Here is a 17,282-nt window from a genome sequence, read left to right as displayed (position 1 = left end):
AAGTTATTTTATTTTATTTCATTCAAACTTTTTTCAAAAAAACTTGAGAGTATAAATAAAAATATTTTTTTATTTTATCATAAAACATTCACATCACAAAATATTGATTTATTTTTATATAAATAAATAATTATTTTATTTTATTACGTTATTTCTATGACTATAGATTTTGAAACATGAATTAATGGCAACGATTACGAGAGCCTACCTTAAACCGCAATAAATTGATAAAACTCTTTGCGGATAGATAAGTGTACAGTGCATGCACTGTGCATGCAGCGTCTCGAAAAGTACTCCAAAATTCAAATGAATAATGAATGAGCTGACCCACCAACACCCTCTATAAGTTTCAATTCAAGCTCTTTTTTTATATATATATTATTATCAGTCGATGCATAGATTAATGTATTTTTCAAAAATTATATTTGTCCCTTTATTTTAAAAAAATAATAACAATTTTAAAATATCATACCTTATCTTAAATGTTTTTAATATTTTCAAGATGTTGGATATATTTATTTTTTCTTTAATACTTTCATTATAAATTATTAGAAAGAATCGTAGGATGTTACATTACTCCCAAACTAATTTTTCTTAAAATTTAAAATTTTCCTAACATCCTTTGTAATTTTGGCTTTGGATGGTAATATAGATTGTGTTTGTGGCTTGTAAGATAGATTGTGTCCTACTAAGAATCATTTTAGTCATAGTTAGGTTGGTGGGCATCTTCTGTTGGTCTAAGTCCAATGCCAACCATGTGTTTGTAAAATTGCCTCTTAGGAAAAAAAGGCAGAAGGGTACTTGAAAGTGAGGGGTACGAGGAAGATAAGTTGTTGTCTTACAAGGTTGTATGGTTATGGCAAATAGTAGCATCAACTCGGTGCTTCATCAGGGGTCAATGTTGCCCCATGAATTTCCTTTAGCTTCTCTACAGAGACCTGCAAGCTTTCATTCGTTTTCTTCAACTTGGGCTATTACTAATGGAGCCCTTCATGTCTCACCAAAAAGGTGGAACTGCAGTGCTTCTTCTTGTTGCTTCCGTTTCAGGGAATGCAGATGCAGGTGGAAACGAATTGTCAGAAGCTGCTCCACCAGTGAGTTTGTTATTTCCAATGATGAAAACTATAGCAACAAGCAAGTTGTTAGTCTCACTCCCCGCCTTTATGACTATGTCCTAAAAAATGTTCGAGAACCAGAGGTAAGGACTCAGGAACATACCAATTGCTCCATATATCAACTGTGATAATCTGTGTTCATTAAGTTGCCCTTCGTACTTATTGTAAAGCAGTTGCATTTCAGATTCTAAGGCAATTGCGACAGGAGACCGCCTCTATGCGTGGAAGTCAGATGCAGGTGCCTCCAATCATTTTATTCTTGTGCAAATTTACTTGCACAGTTTACTAATATAAATATTGAGTTTATGTTTATGTATTATGTCTTCAACATGCAAGCAAGGGCTTCTACTTCACATTTGGTTTTATGAAAGTAGGGTAGCATAATTGTACCTTTTATTCATTATTTGTTTCTATTGATGCTATACATGATTAATCATTTCTGCTGAACATATTGGTCTGCTTGTAATTATGAATCCTTGAATAACAACAAATAATGAATAAAAGGTACAATTATTTTGAATCCTTTATCCCGAGCATATTGGTTTGCTCTTAATTATGAATATGCAAATAGTGTTTCTTTAAAAGCTTGGCAATCTCATAAAGATAAAGTTTAGTTACTTGTATACTACTTGAGTTAATTTATATACTACTATTGATGAAATGAAAATATGTTGTCTACGAGTTATTTATTTATTTTTATATTTTTTTATGCATAAACATGAGTGACTTACATCTCATTTAGAGGGGAAAAAAATCCTAAATTTGACAATTTGGTTAAAGAACTAGAGTCTAGAGACTTCTTGTGTATGGGGACATAGCAGTCTTTGATTGTTAATTAACTTAATGCACAGCAGTCTCACTTGCCGTCTCTCTTGTCTGTCATGCTCCACATCGTTATCCCACTTGCTTATCAAGAAGTAAAATGTTGACAACACATTGCCTTTTTAATAGGTGTCCCCTGATCAGGCACAGCTGCTCGCAATGCTTGTGCAGATTCTTGGAGCAGAACGGTGTATTGAAGTTGGTGTTTATACTGTATGTACTTCATTTTTATACACTATACAGTGTATTCACTAGTTTTCTTCATGTTACATAGATGATACCACTTCTCTTCCATTATGTAATGAGGTATTATATTGTTAATTTGACCCAGGGATACTCTTCACTAGCCATAGCATTAGTTCTGCCAGAATCAGGTCATTTAGTTGCCTGTGAAAGAGATGCCAAATCTCTTGATGTTGCCAAGAAGTATTATCAGCTAGCTGGTGTTTCACATAAGGTATATGCTGCTCATATACTTTTGATTTGAAAAGGTTCCAAATTTCTGTTTATCTCTTTGGAATATATGGGCTCATTTTGTTATATACTTATGTACTGCCTTTATTTTCTGATGTTTTGACATAACTCACTCTAGGTGGATGTAAAACTTGGACTTGCAATGGATTCCCTAGAATCTTTAATTCTGAATGGTGAAGCAGGAAGGTATTTGGATTTTCAACATCACAATGATATGATTTGATATTTCTCATTCTGCTATTGTGGTTAGGAACTCTTCCACATTTGCTATGTTCTCTTTCAATATTCATTGTCAATCAAGGGTGCCATCTATATGATATGACATTGTCAGAGAAAAAACAAGTAAAATAGAATTTAAGAAATATTTCCTTTTCATGCAGCTATGATTTTGCGTTTATTGATGCTGAGAAAAAAATGAACGAGAAATATTTTGAACTGCTACTACAGCTGGTAAGAACATAATAACATGGTCAAAGGCATTCAAAAAATCTTTTCTTAGTTCCTATGAACTGTTATACTGATGCACAGAATAATTTACTGTTGCAGGTGAGGGTTGGAGGTCTTATTGTAATTGATAATGTCCTTTGGCATGGAAAAGTCTCTGACCCGCTGGTGAATATATTCTTCTGTGTTATGCTTCATTTCCATATTCCAGTTAAATGAAGTTGACTTAATGTACCATGTGCAGGTAAATGACCCTAAAACTATCAGCATTAGAAATTTTAATGAAAAGTTAATGGAAGACAAGCGTGTAAGCATCAGTATGGTAGGTTATAACATTTTTTTCTGCTTATATATTAATACACTTTCAGATGAATTCTGTCAAGTTGATTTATAATCTTTTAACTCTTTTGGAGAGTCCAGGTACCTATTGGAGATGGGATGACAATCTGTCGAAAAAGATGACCATTTTTGAATAATTTTTTTGGTAAGTTCTATGCAATTGAACTTACTTCCTCCCTTTAGGAATAATGCTTCTTGAGGCCTGAGGAAACCAAAGTTGTATAATTAGCAAAAGATCATTGGATGTTCTTAGAACTTGTGATTTTGCAAGGTCCATTCTCTTAGGCTCCTTTCGGGGAAGCATCTGTAAACTAGATTTGTGTGATCTTTGTCTACCACAAATTTTGTACGCACTATAGGCAGCACTTTTAGCAACCACTATGTTAGCCTGATACTCAGTGCCCTATTACTTTTAGAGGCAGATGTATTGTACTGAGAGAAATACTAGTACTACATTATTTAACAGATTCTTTCAATACGTTTTATTATTGGTTGAAATTTAAAGGAAATTATAGAGTTAAGTGGGTCTATGTACTTATGATTTCATCATGTTCAACAAATTTTAACGAATGAAAGTTAATGTGTTAAAAAGTGTGTTTCTACTAAGGAACAAACTCTCTGGTAACTGAGAATACTGTTGAAAGCTTGGAAAATAAAGTTTAGAGAGAATGCTTTCATTGACTATGTAAAAGGACCACAAGAAATCAATATTGCAAGAGTTCATGATTCTACTTTATAGTGGTTAATTGTAGTTTGCATCCTGTAATTAATTTTTAGAGCAAATTACAGAAACCTCCTTGAGCATTTATCAAATTACACATAATCTCTCCCTTTTTATTTTCCTACATTGATTCCCTTTAAGTTTGAAAACATTACACTAACACCTCCTTATATGTTTGAAAACATTGCATTGACACTCCCTCAACACCCTCTACAAGGGAAATGAATGTTATGGTTAAAAAGGCAAGGGAAATGAATGTAATGGTTAGAAAGGCAGGGAATGCTTGTGTAATTATACAAATCTCAGAGAGTGTTACTGTAATTTGGTCTAATTTTAATGAGTTGCATTATAACTCGTTTCTTTGAAGAAGGAAAGTCCACTATAGGGTTACATAGTGCTAGAGTATTCTTTTTCTTTTTTAAGTTTAATAGACATATACTGGATAAAGATAAATGGTCTCACATTTTTTTGGTCATCTTTTTATATTTTAAATTCTTAACAATGAATAATACATCTATATGCTATTAATTCATTTTCCTTGATTATTGTAATGTCTTTGTGAGGAACTTTTGACATTTTTTTTAACAATATATTAACTTGAAAGTTATTTTTTCATTGGTGAGTTAGAAGAGCTAAAGGACCAAAGCCTAGATTCTTTTAAAGAGAGGGACCTTAGCAAGGTCTTCTATCATGAGCTTGCAACAACTAATTAACGCAGAAAGAAGCAAATGCTTAGGAACAAGAAGTCTATCTTAAAGTACACCAAGAAAGTCTATCCAAACATGTACAAAGAGAATTTGCTAAAAAGTTAGGTACCTATTTCCCTTACTTGCTGGGAACATACACTGCAGTCCTTTCCTAAAAGCTCCCTAATCTGCACGATCATTTTGCATCCACTAGCTATGCAGCCTATTCTAATGCTACAATGCCTCCACCCACATTAAACGCAAGCCATGATTCCAACCATGATCTAGTGTCAAAATATGACTCATCAAACAGGTGCCAATATTTTCAACAAAGCCAAACAATCAAATTTTAGTACCCAGCACTATACATCACCCACTGGATCGTCCACATTATACTTTGCCCATCTAATATCATGAAACCACCTCCTCTTGGTATCCTAGTATATGTTTATTGATGCCTTAATAAAATAAAAGTATGTTTGATTCATGAAAGAAAGTGAAAAAAAATGAACAGAAAGTGAGATGTTTTTAAATGCATAGTTGTTTAGCAGGAAAAAGAACAAATAAATTGAACATATATATATATATATATATACTTAATTAAAAATAAGCATACAAATATAAAGATATCCGGCATTGTCATTTAATGATAAAAAGTACATTTCCATACATTTTTTCTATTACTGTTATTTCTTTGGCAAGTAATACAATGGATAACTCCAACCATATAACATGAATAACAAACTTAAATTAAAAGCATCGAGAGTATACATGAGTTTTGGGTCACCCACATCAAACCCTAATAAGGGTGAAATTCGCTACACATAAACATATATAGCAACAAAAATGAAGAAGAAAGGAAAAAGCTTAAAGAAGCCATGGGAACCCAAGGGAAGCTCTCCAGCTAGCACTCCAAGCCAAGAGAAGGTCTGAAACATCAATGGCTCCAAAATGACATTTTTAAAATTTTAAGAAATTTTAAATTCAAAGAATTTCAAATACTTCAATTGAAATTTTTTTATTTTCAAAATTGTGTTTGGATAAAAAAATTAAAATTGTGAGGGTGAAAAAAAAATAAATACAAAAAGAAGAGAATATATGATTGATGTGCTCCCAAAAAGAAAAATATTGATGCGGCATGAGGAGTCACAGAGGGAACCAGTATACTAGACAACCACAACATTCAGTTAACGGCACAAGACATGGTCCAGATCCTTCGTGACGACTTCTCGACACACGACATGGTCCAGACCCTTCGTGACGACTTCTCCTCTGCCGCCTGGCGGGTGCAGTTCTACGTGTCCCCATGCCCACAAGAGATCGACACTGTGGGAGCAAAGACGGTATTTCTTGAAGAAGAGGATCATCGGCGTGAGAGAAGGGTCGCGAGTTCCAGAATGAGATTTCGAAAACCTTCACGTGAAAGAGAGAGGATGAAGATTATAAAGGAAATACATAAACCTTTTTGAAAGGTTATTTTTATCAAAGAGAATTTTAATTTTTCACCTTTTAAAAAAAAAATTAAAATTTCACATTTTTAGTTATTTAAAATTCTGTTTTAAAATTCTAAAATTTTAAATTCTTCATAACAAAAAAATTCAAACAACAAATTAAAATTAAAATCTCACCTTAAGCCATATCAACACTTCTCCCGCTAGTCTCAAGGCTTCCCACGCTCTCAGCTTCACAAAAGGCATCAGGGCGCAACTCAAATGTCCTCACGCTCAGCCTCAGATTTCTTACACCCGGCCTTAGGTTGACAACAAACAAAAATACACTTTTCTTCATTTTTAGGCTTAGCCTCAAATCTCCCAAGTTCAGCCTCCACACGTAAAGAGGACAATGTTGGCTTGCGGCTTTCAAATATGCAAGATGTTTTGATTTGATCTTCTAATGATTTTTCCTTTGATGTAAATTCATATATATTTTAAAATATTCTTAAGTAAGAAGTAATAATTGCAAAATTTATTGCCTATATAAACATATATTAAAATATGCATTATTTTTTTAGAAGGAACAGTTTGTAAAACTTATTTTAAAATAGAAAAAAATCGGGTTGTTTATTAATCTAGCATAAATAAATTGATATATAATAATAATAATAATAATAATTTGTATTTTTTATCTTTAATTATTATTTTAAATATATAACCATTAATTATTTTAAATTTAGTTATATATTTAAATTTTTTTATTTTATAATTATTATTATTCACGAAACATATTTTAAAGTAACAAAATTGAAATTATAAATTAATAAAATTTAATTATTAAAAATATTTCTTGCGTATTATTTAAATTCTATATATTTTTATATTCAAATGAACTTTATTTAATCCTTTTTATTTCCTTTCACATGTTCTTCGAATCGGGTTTCAGATGCATCTTTGGAAAGGTGCAAAAAAAAAGTCAGTGAAGTAAATAAGCTGAAACAAGAAAAAACGTTGGGTTCAGTTTGCATCAATGGCGGATCTGAAGAACCGTAATTTCCTCACCTACGCGTACATTCTTCTCTACATTACTCTCTCCAGCGGCCAAATCTTCTTCAACAAGGTTACCGTCTATCACTTCAAACTCTCGCATTCTCTTCTCCGTTTGTTTCCCAGTGAATTGCGCGAAAATGCTTTGTCTCATAGATATCGCGGAAATGGATTCGTGCTGATTTTCAAAGCTAGGATTCGATGCTCTGTCTGTGTGTTTCTATTTTGGTTTTGATTTTGTTTTTTTTATTTGTTTTATTCTGGTCTGTGAATTGTTGTTTTGCATGAATTTGCGGGGGCTGTTGTTGATTGGAATTGGATATGCTGAGGAGTGATTTGTCAGTTGTGGTTGGCAGTGGTAGTTGAGCATTTTGTTCAGTTGTAAAGGAATTTTAATTTGGCTGGTTCTGGAGTAGGGTTCAGTGTTGGAGATGAGGCAATTAAGCAATTTGTTTTTAACTTCTTTTGTGGAATTTTTTGCGTGCCGTGTCTCATTTGTGAATTGATGGCGGTGAACTGGTAATGGCAGAGTGCCTTGTATCAGAGCTTGTTTGGATTTTGATTTTAGTCATTTATGGTTTGGCTGTCTCCTGGATTGATTTTTGGAAGTATTATTGCATTCTGTGTTTTATGCTAGATTTATGCTTAATTTTTTATTGGTTCAATTTAAGGAATGAATAATCAAGGATAAAATGCTGAAATTCTGTGTTGTTATGTGGCTGATGCATATTCTGTCTTTTCAATTTGTTGTCTGCAGTGGGTTTTGTCTTCTAAGGAAATTAACTTCCCTTATCCTTTGGGGTTGACTCTACTTCACATGGTCTTCTCCTCTGTTCTGTGTTTTGTGTTAACCAAGATTCTGAAGGTACGGGTTTGAGCTTGGTGTATTGTGTTGTTTAATCAGTTACTGTTATGCAATGCAGGTTAATGATCTGTTTCTTACAGGTTATGAAGGTTGAGGAGGGAATGACTCCTGAAATGTGGGTAAATAATGAAGCATTCTGTAGTTTATAGCTGATTTATATAGTAAGGTTTTGACTGTCATACTTGCTCTGGCCGTTGGTGACTCATGATATGTTAAAAATGGGATCTTAGGACATTTCCTGATTGAGAATAATAGCAATAAATTTCAACATATGTTTGTGTGCCTGTCAAACTCTAGAGTTTACGTAAGCTTGTGGAGCTTATGAAACCACTTGGTTACTTATATGTTACTTTTTAACTTACGTATAAGACTATACACTGATAACAAGACTTAGTTATGACTTATGATTTTGTCTTTAAGAGACTTACAGTTAAGTTATTTTGTTGTTTCCAAGATTAAAATTGTTACATTGACCACTGTACATCATTTGTATGTTGTACTTCAAGTGATTCTTCATTGTTCTTTGAATCTTTTGATTAAATACAATCTTTTGATTAAATGTACTTGTTGACTTGTTCTCTTTCCTTCATATCCCAGTTCCCTGGTGATACATATGTTACTTGGGATATAACAATGGTAATTTTGTATTACCATAAAAGATTTTTTTTTTCAGGGATGTGGCATTGGCATGTGAAACTGTGATTTCCAGTTAACAACTTTACAATGGATAGCTGCAATTTTAGTGTTTTGTGTTGGCTGTTTCTAGAAATGGATTGAATCCATTTGTTTGTTGGCTTTTCTATAAGTGAACTTTGTTTTAGAAATTCAACTGCCATGTTTTGAATTGAAAAATTAAACTAGAGCTAATCCTGTTGCAAAGTGACCGGCTCAAGAAATTTCTGCATATTTGTTGATTAGGTTCTTTGAATTTTTTAAGTGAAATTTCTGTTGTCTTTTACATGCTTTAGTTTTGTAAGAATGGACTTTCCTGGTTGATGCTTGCGCTTATGCATGTACATCTTGTATGTGTGTGTCACATATCTTAAATTTTTTAACTTCAAGTCTATGTACCTTAATAGTTTATTGCATTAAATGCATAAGATGTTTCCAAATTCCAGTTGTAATTATACCTTGATTGTTTCAGATACGCTACTTCGGTAGTGCCAATTGGGGCCATGTTTGCAATGACTCTTTGGCTGGGAAATACTGCCTACCTGTATATTTCTGTTGCTTTTGCACAAATGCTGAAGGCAATTAGTAAGTTTTAGTGATCCTGTTGTTTATTGATAATAGTTAGGTATCTTTGTCCATTTAGGATATCTACCAATCACCAATGGAAAGCATAATTACCAAATGTGTATCATAAGGCATTTAAAACCATCTGATCTATTGGTTAATCAACTTGCCTTAGTTGTACATTATGTACTATAGTAATTATATATTATATATATTTACACGTTACTTTTTCTCCAATATGACAACTAATTGCATAATGCTTTGATTCTTCAATTGTCAATCACAGTGCCTGTAGCTGTTTTTGTGCTTGGAGTAGCTGCAGGACTTGAGGTAATGAGCTACAAAATGCTATTAATCATGTCAGTGATTAGTTTTGGTGTTCTAGTAGCTTCTTATGGAGAGATAAATATAAACTGGATTGGAGTAGTTTACCAAATGGGAGGTGTTGTTGGTGAAGCTCTGAGACTTATCTTCATGGAGATTTTTGTTAAGAGGAAAGGTCTTAAGTTGAACCCTTTATCCGTGATGTATTATGTTAGTCCCTGCAGGCAAGTGTTTCTTTTAGTAATTTCACTTACTGCTACACTAATGTTTGAATAGATTCTGTGTACTGTGAATTAATTCCTATGGAAATAATTTTGGATTCTTCTGCAGTGCAATTTGTTTGTTCCTTCCATGGATATTTCTGGAGAAACCGAAGATGGATGAACATGGACCATGGAACTTCCCACCTGTTTTGCTTATCCTCAACTGCCTTTGTACTTTTGCTCTAAACTTATCAGTTTTCCTTGTGATTACACATACAAGTGCTTTAACCATTCGTGTTGCCGGAGTTGTCAAGGATTGGGTGGTTGTCTTACTGTCTGCTGTTCTGTTTGCTGATACAAAGTTAACACTCATCAATTTGTTTGGTTATGCAATTGGTAAGTAATTGATTCTGTTTGACCTTCTAAATTTTCCTGTCTCACTAGATATATAGCCTTTGAGGATTTTTCATAACATTTCCTGCAAATGCCAGAGTATTTGTACATATCCAATCGTCCAGGAAAATTGATAGCCCAGTATTGGGTGCTACCCAGAAGCCTATGTGCCATTAGCATTATACAAATTTTAAAAACTCAGAATCAAAGATAGTCCTTCATTTTGAAAATTAATGTGAGAATATCTAAGATCAGCTAATTGTCAGGTTTCTAATATGGTCGGAGTCTAACTAACACTCTAGCAGTGTGTTATTGATGAGACAAAACTAAAGGGAGATTGTAATAATGGAAATGGAGTATACAAAACGCAGTAAGTATAAAAACAGAGGCTCCCTGGCTTAGAAATGGATTCCTGGGCCCAAAGCTATAAGCTGAGAACTATTACTAACTAATTTTTGGCCTGGGGTTTAGGCATATGCAAATATAGTTTAAGGCCTTCTTTCTTGTCTCAGTCTCAACCACCTGAACCATATTTGTATGCACGGTTCAATCAGTTATCCAATTACAGCAATTTCTCTTTTTTTGAATCCCTTGTTTAGGGTGAGGGTGGAGAGTGATGCACAATCTTCTACTTTTTGTTTACCATTGCCTGTTGGTCCAAGAGGTTAAGAAGCCTAGTTCTCCTTTAGTAATGTCTTAGGTTCAAGTATTGTGAATAAAAAACTAGGTGCTAGGATAACTTTGGTCCCATAGGAGGATTCACTGATAGCAGGATTTAGAGACTTCTGGATGTCAAGGATCTCAATCTCAAACCAAAAAAATATTCCATATTTTGTTTTTGGTTTATTTTAGATGGATTTATAGTCACTGATGAACTAATCTGGAGTGTGGACATGATAAATTCGTTGTGATTAAAAGTAGACAATGTGATTGAAATTTGACAGAATATTTCTTACAAAACTATTAAGGCTTCACTCAAATCAAAAGCTAGACGATACAATGTAAAAATTAGAATAGTTCCAAGTCTTGAACTAGAAGCAATTGTCAATAATGTTAATTGTTAATTAAGAAAAAAGAGCAGCTTGTGTAACCATTTTATAAATTTTTATACAGCCATTGCTGGGGTAGCAGCATATAATAATTGCAAGTTGAAAAAAGAAACCTCTCGTGACACCTCGGATGATTCCGACCCTGAATCTTCCCAAATGCAAGAGTCTCAGCCTTTAACGAGTAGATAGTTGCAGTCTTTGAGTTACTCAAGGTATGTAAATAATGTATTTGAAATATCATTCTTACTCCCACAATTTTGCTTCCTCTTATACATTATTTCTTTGTATCTCTTCCAGTTGTCCATGCCTTATTCAGAAGTTGATGAGACTATATAGTAGTTTTCATTTTTCACATAATGTCACTAGAGGGCATCAAAATTCATGTAGTATATAAAAGTATAAGCAAGCATTTTGGTTCAATCTTAGAAACAGTTTCTGCTAAATTTAGATCGGGGAAAGCAATGTGCTGATCCAATGTAGTACATGAAGATGTAAAATACAAAATTCATCCTTTAAAAAACAGGTGCTTGGCCATGGCATTTGATTTTTGAGGAATTTGGAGTCATTCACATTCCACAATGATTATTTGTTTGAAGCAATTACCAATTTCAATCTTAGCTAGTTGAATGATCAAAGATAAAAGCCCCTGCACCCACTATTTATTATAATTGGACAGTGGGCCAGTAACCAGGGGTATATAGAGCAGTTTCTTTGAAATAATTTGTTTATTTGAAATGTATTGATAGTATTTGATATTCTGAGACAGATTGTTTCAGTTTTAGGAGTCTTTGCTCCTTTGTAATTTATTTTTTATGTGGATGCTTTCATTGTATTTTGTGAATCTATCTCGTTGGTTCTCACTAGTCCCTAGTCCATTAGATATAGGGGAAGACAAAAAAAAAATGTATTTTCCTCAAAAATAAGATATATGTCGTGTATTTGAAGTATATCTGTATTTTGGTGTTACTGTATGACATTTTCAGCATATATTTACTGATTATAACTTTGTGATAACATTGTTAGCGTTGTCATATATTGAAGTATGTTGTGGACTAGGCAATCATACTGTCTTTCATTTAGTGTTCTTGGGGATAGGAGGCCTGAAATTTGAACTCTAAACCTTGTTGCTGATAACATGGTTATTAATTTTCAATGTGCGTGTTTAGGCCTCATATTCTAGGGCTCCCTCCTCCCTCCTAAATAGTGTTTTAGTGGAATTTTAGTTCCTTTTCAGTGCTGTAAAGTCACTTGTTTCCGATGCCCAATAAGAAAATATATTTTCTCCCTTTACAGTTCTATATTTTGCCTGCTTGTCACTAATAACACATCAAATTTCTTTTAAACTAGGCAATAAGGGCAAATTCAAGGTTCATTTTAATTAGTAGCACGACTTTGGGATCTTTCTGCTGTTTGGTGGTGGAAAATGTTAAGTATATATATATCGTGTAGGAAAACTTTAGCATCTTTCTGCTGCTATTTGGTGGTGGAAACTGTTCAGTGTATATCTCACTTTTGGCGGGTTAAGAGTTGACTCGTTAAGTTCATTAATCTTAGTTTACTATAGTTAGTAAACTAATCGAGAGAATAAGAAATGTCAAATTATACTCGTCATTTTATGAATTCTAATTTAGATAGAATCATTGGAAGTAAATCCTAATTAGTCTTCAATTTCATTTACAACCAAAATTGAAAATTTTCAATTTCGAATACTAAACTTGTTGATTGTGATAAAAAAAAATTGACGTTAACCAAGGTGGGATGATGCTTTTAGGAGGAATAAAAAAAATGTTAGTTTAACAATGAAGAGATGGTTTTTTAGTTCAAAAAAGTGTAGAGGATACTGATGTAGACAAGAATGTCTAGAGGTTACCACTATAATATAACTATATAAGTCTTTAACAAATTTATAATTTAAATATAAGTGTTAATTTGCAAATTTGGTTAACTGTACTCAGTCTAAAGATAAAATCAATTTTGTTTGAGGAAACATAAAAGGTAAGAAATGAAAGCATGATAGTTAATCTTGATCATATAATAAATATGAATGATTAATATTAGATTTAAGTAAAACAATCTTGATGATCGGAACACGTTGGAACGATCAAAATTAGCTCATCTAACTTCTTACTAAATATACTCCTATGTTTATGGGATTGTCAAGTTAATCTCTTGCCCTGATGCCGCACTAAGAGTCTCCAGGATCCTGTGCATCGAGGTACAATCTTTCTCGTTTAAACTCAACTCGATAAATGTTCGATTAAGCTAATTTTAATTAATTGAATAAATTTTAGTTTAAGATTAAACTCCATTATTTAAATGTTCCAAACTTGTGAATAGTTTGTTTATTGAAATTAATAAAAATCTCACTAACTTTTAGTATTTATGTGTTCATTATGAAAGTATGTATATGTTGTTGAAAGCATTAAAATTTTGATTTTTTTTGTAATAGTAAAAAGTTATGGATTTTTTTAATTAGATATGAAAATTTAATAGTATAGAATTTTTTATTTTCACATGCGCATGTTGAATACATATTTCTATTTATATAATTATTAAATACTAAATTGATAAAATTAAAAAGATTTTTTTTTATAAAGCTAAAGATAATTAGGTTATAAATGAATTAAATAAACCAAACTTAAACGTTGTTTCTTTTACAAGTGGAGATCAAATTTTCAGTTAAGCCAGTTTACCCTCTGTTCGGTTGCCCATCAATGACGTGAATAATCATACCTCCTTAAAGCTTTCCTTTGTAGTTTCTGCATATTTTGCTATTGGACATTGAGATAGTGTGTGTGATCCACTTTTATTAATTGGTTCCAAACACACTAAATAAATATCAGATTTGAACAATTCATTTTTTCATAAGCTAACCTCAAATTTTAAAATATTCAGCTCATTTAGCGTATAGTATATTATTTTTTATTGATAAATATTAGTCATTAATTTATTAATATACAATATATTCTTAATTTCCTCAATTTGGATTTTAAGCTAATCTCAAACTTTAAATATTCAGCTCAATTGAACTCGTTTGCCATATAGTATATTTTCTTAATTTCCTCGGTTTGGATTTTTACTAAATCTTCATATACAATAGATCTTACTGTTTAGTTAGTTGTAATTTGTGTACCTGCCGGTTTACCTCTGCAATTAATAGCATTTTATGTTTGTTTAGTGGAGCACAAATATATAACGAATGTGATACTCTATATCCCAACATATATATTTATATAATATCATACATGAAAATATGAAATTAATTAAAATGATTTTATTCAATAAATATAAAGGAACTCAGGTAGATAAAAAGTTCACATTCATATTAATCATTAAATTAAAAATTTATCAAATAAGGATATGAAAATACCTTTGACCCAAAACAAGACTATCTAATTTTTTTTACAAGAGGAAACAAGTTAAACATTAGAATAACTTAAAATAACATGTTCAAAAAAAATTATGCAAATGATACAGAAATCTATGTCTCAATGTCACATCCTATCAGAACATTATGTTCAAGTGTCCTCTAGCACGATGTTCTTCATAGCTATCCACCTAATCATATACTTCCACGAACACAAAGTTCAAGATCATCACATGATCCAAACACAAACAACACATAGGGAGTGAGTTATCACATTCTTAACTAATAGAGAAACGAAACAACATGGATATACATATCATATAAATAAAATACAACTTATTTAAACACATTTCACGTCATTCCACCACTCATCGTGTGACATTAGTTTTCAACATTACACGTCTCACACATTTTCACATCATTTACGTACTCAAGAATCAAAACACGATATCACTCAACCAATCAATATCAATCAATACACAAACGTTATGCAACAAATATACTAAGACTTAATCCTATATGCAATGTGGTATCTTGTCAATGAAAAACTTCGTCAGACGCCTAGGAATTCATGACAAGATAGACCACACACTGGTAAATCAGGTCACTCTCACTAGGTAAAATCATAGAAGACCAATCAGGGTCACTCTATTTTGTGAGAACGCTCCAATAATATGGAATCAACATAGGTTTCAAGGAACATTCAAACTGAATATATTTACCTCAAGGTCTACACTCCGAAGAATCTGTCAGGGCATCTCCCTCCTGATTCAGGTCCAACCTAGAAAACATTTTAGCATGCAGACTCTATCTATGAATTGTACAAAACACACAACTCATCAATTGTTCTCAAAATAATTTCAATTCGTCGTGCCTTAAAGTGATTAAACTTGTTGGGTTCCCATAATGAATTCCATCACAATACTCTCGTTCATTAACTCGTCGTCCTTAAAAGGTCTTACAGTCGTGTGATTGTACGGTTCATAACTCATAACTCAATACATACAATATCTCAATACACATGTATCTCACAATTTATCACTTACATACAATCTCAATCACAATTTCATGATTCCAATATTATAATTTATCACACTAATATAGTAAATCTTGTCCAAAACAAAAACGAATTATACAAAAATGTTTCTCGCAACATAGGGATTAAAACCCCTCAAACAATTTCACATAATCATATCAAAATAAAAAAAATCAAAATCATAGGTCAAAAACACCAAAAACGCTCAGTTTTATCAACCAATTCACATTAGGACATAGATTGGTTTGTCAAACATAACAATATCGTAATTAAAATTGTAAAAGAAGAATTATAATTCAATAAACATCCCAAATAAATTATAATTTAATTCTCTAAGGATCCCTACACATGTTCATTATAACCCCAATTGATATAAATTAATCGCTTACCTTTAAGCGGGTTCATCTGTGTAGTCCGGTAGTGATAGCAGCGTCTTTAGCATTTCCTTAAGATTTTTCAAGCTTTTCTTCTGGTTGTCCTACTAGGGTTTCCAAACATCAAAGAGAAGGAGAAGAGATTGAAGGCTTCATTTTATTGTCTTCGTGCGATGGACATTTATTTCACCACAAACATTATTTCACAAATCCCAACAATGGGGATGTGTGAAAATAAGTTTCGAACTTGGTGTTCAAATTTTACAATGACACAATGGTTAACGAGTTCGAAATTGTAGTTTTACTTAGACAGGTTTGGGTGTATGTGAGAAAAAGAGAGTTATGTGCGAAGAAAATTTCTCTCACTATAGACAATATTTCGCAAATCCCAATAGTGAGAATGCGTTAAAATGAGTTCCAAACCAGTTGTTCAAATTTTACAACGATCCAACGGTTAATGAGTCAAAGATTATAGTTTTACTAAGATAAGTTTAAGTGTCTGCGAAAAAAAAATAGATTTTGGGAGAAAGAAGGAAAAATTAATTTGAGAAAAAGAATAACCGTAAAGACATACCGTAGATGTAAAACTGACCTAAATATTTCTATTTATAGCCCGTGTATTTACTCTATTTTTTATTTTATTGTATTATAAAAAAACTTTATATTACTTCTATCAAATGAATATATAAGATCTCATTTTTATTTCCTAAGAATATATATTTATTTTATTTATCTTAAAACTATTATTTTAATTAATAAAACTATTTTTTCTTATTTATTTAATTACAAATTTTTTTATTATTTTTAAATAAAATAAGTTTTAATTTATGTTATGAGAAATCATATTACCACAAGTTCCCTTCCATCAAAATCAGAGCCACACCAGAGACAGAAATTGAAGTAATGATCAAGGAATAAAAAGGAAAAAGAGGAACCAACCAATAACAACAAGCCCTTCCCACTATCCACATCACTGACTTTTTAAGGGTTGAAGGCCACACAAAGACAGTAGTAGCATTAAGCATATACAGGTTATCTAGTGATAAGTGATGACATCTGTGACCGTTCTTTTGGGGGCAGTTGGAGCGGTGTTACTAGTATATGTATTTTTTATAAATGCTTTTAAGACATTATTAAAGAATTAAAATAAATAAAATATTTTTTATGTAAATTATGAGAGAATATAAAAAGTATTATAAATAATATAATTTTTCGTTTCTTAATAAAAATATTTTTGTTGTTCCTTGACTAATGTTCTTAATTATGATACTGGTTAACATTTACCTATTAATATTCATTATTGAATGAAAATGTAGGATAATTTTCATTTTTATTTATGTAACTTTTTCAATTT

General features: G+C 31.9%; 2 protein-coding genes across 3 annotated transcripts; both read left to right on the top strand.

Moving 5' to 3' along the window:
• The first annotated feature begins 225 nt into the window (after positions 1–225).
• On the top strand, positions 226–3,670 carry LOC100776619 (O-methyltransferase MdmC). Of its 2 annotated transcripts, none has more exons than XM_041018247.1 (9): positions 226–1,198; positions 1,300–1,353; positions 2,067–2,150; positions 2,269–2,394; positions 2,530–2,597; positions 2,792–2,861; positions 2,958–3,023; positions 3,100–3,162; positions 3,276–3,670. In XM_041018247.1, exons 1-9 carry the CDS (start codon positions 851–853, stop codon positions 3,315–3,317), a joined length of 921 nt encoding a protein of 306 aa, XP_040874181.1. In that variant the 5' UTR covers positions 226–850; the 3' UTR covers positions 3,318–3,670. The 2 variants fall into 2 exon arrangements, with proteins under 2 accessions (XP_040874181.1, XP_003531527.1); XM_003531479.5 differs by having other exon boundaries at positions 227–1,198; positions 3,100–3,177.
• Positions 3,671–6,959: 3,289 nt separating this feature from the next.
• On the top strand, positions 6,960–12,439 carry LOC100776085 (probable sugar phosphate/phosphate translocator At3g14410). The gene is made up of 8 exons (XM_003531478.5): positions 6,960–7,154; positions 7,839–7,946; positions 8,027–8,061; positions 9,091–9,203; positions 9,469–9,730; positions 9,837–10,105; positions 11,216–11,363; positions 11,449–12,439. Exons 1-7 carry the CDS (start codon positions 7,065–7,067, stop codon positions 11,338–11,340), a joined length of 1,002 nt encoding a protein of 333 aa, XP_003531526.1. The 5' UTR covers positions 6,960–7,064; the 3' UTR covers positions 11,341–11,363; positions 11,449–12,439.
• Positions 12,440–17,282: the final 4,843 nt, after the last annotated feature.

The sequence above is a fragment of the Glycine max genome, chromosome 8 (assembly GCF_000004515.6).
Source record: "Glycine max cultivar Williams 82 chromosome 8, Glycine_max_v4.0, whole genome shotgun sequence".
Lineage (NCBI taxonomy): Eukaryota > Viridiplantae > Streptophyta > Magnoliopsida > Fabales > Fabaceae > Glycine > Glycine max.
The sequence above is the reverse complement of the archived record's forward strand: the minus strand, read 5'-3'. Positions and strand labels throughout refer to the sequence as shown.

Bases quoted from the DNA above. Each gene is read 5' to 3' on its own strand.
- LOC100776085 (XM_003531478.5), top strand. From the start codon at position 7,065: ATGGCGGATCTGAAGAACCGTAATTTCCTCACCTACGCGTACATTCTT. The intron at 7,947-8,026 runs GTACGGGTTTGA...TGTTTCTTACAG, and splicing joins TGTTAACCAAGATTCTGAAG to GTTATGAAGGTTGAGGAGGG. The intron at 9,731-9,836 runs GCAAGTGTTTCT...ATTCTTCTGCAG, and splicing joins TATTATGTTAGTCCCTGCAG to TGCAATTTGTTTGTTCCTTC.
- LOC100776619 (XM_003531479.5), top strand. From the start codon at position 851: ATGGTTATGGCAAATAGTAGCATCAACTCGGTGCTTCATCAGGGGTCA. The intron at 3,024-3,099 runs GTGAATATATTC...TACCATGTGCAG, and splicing joins GAAAAGTCTCTGACCCGCTG to GTAAATGACCCTAAAACTAT. The intron at 3,178-3,275 runs GTAGGTTATAAC...TGGAGAGTCCAG, and splicing joins AGCGTGTAAGCATCAGTATG to GTACCTATTGGAGATGGGAT.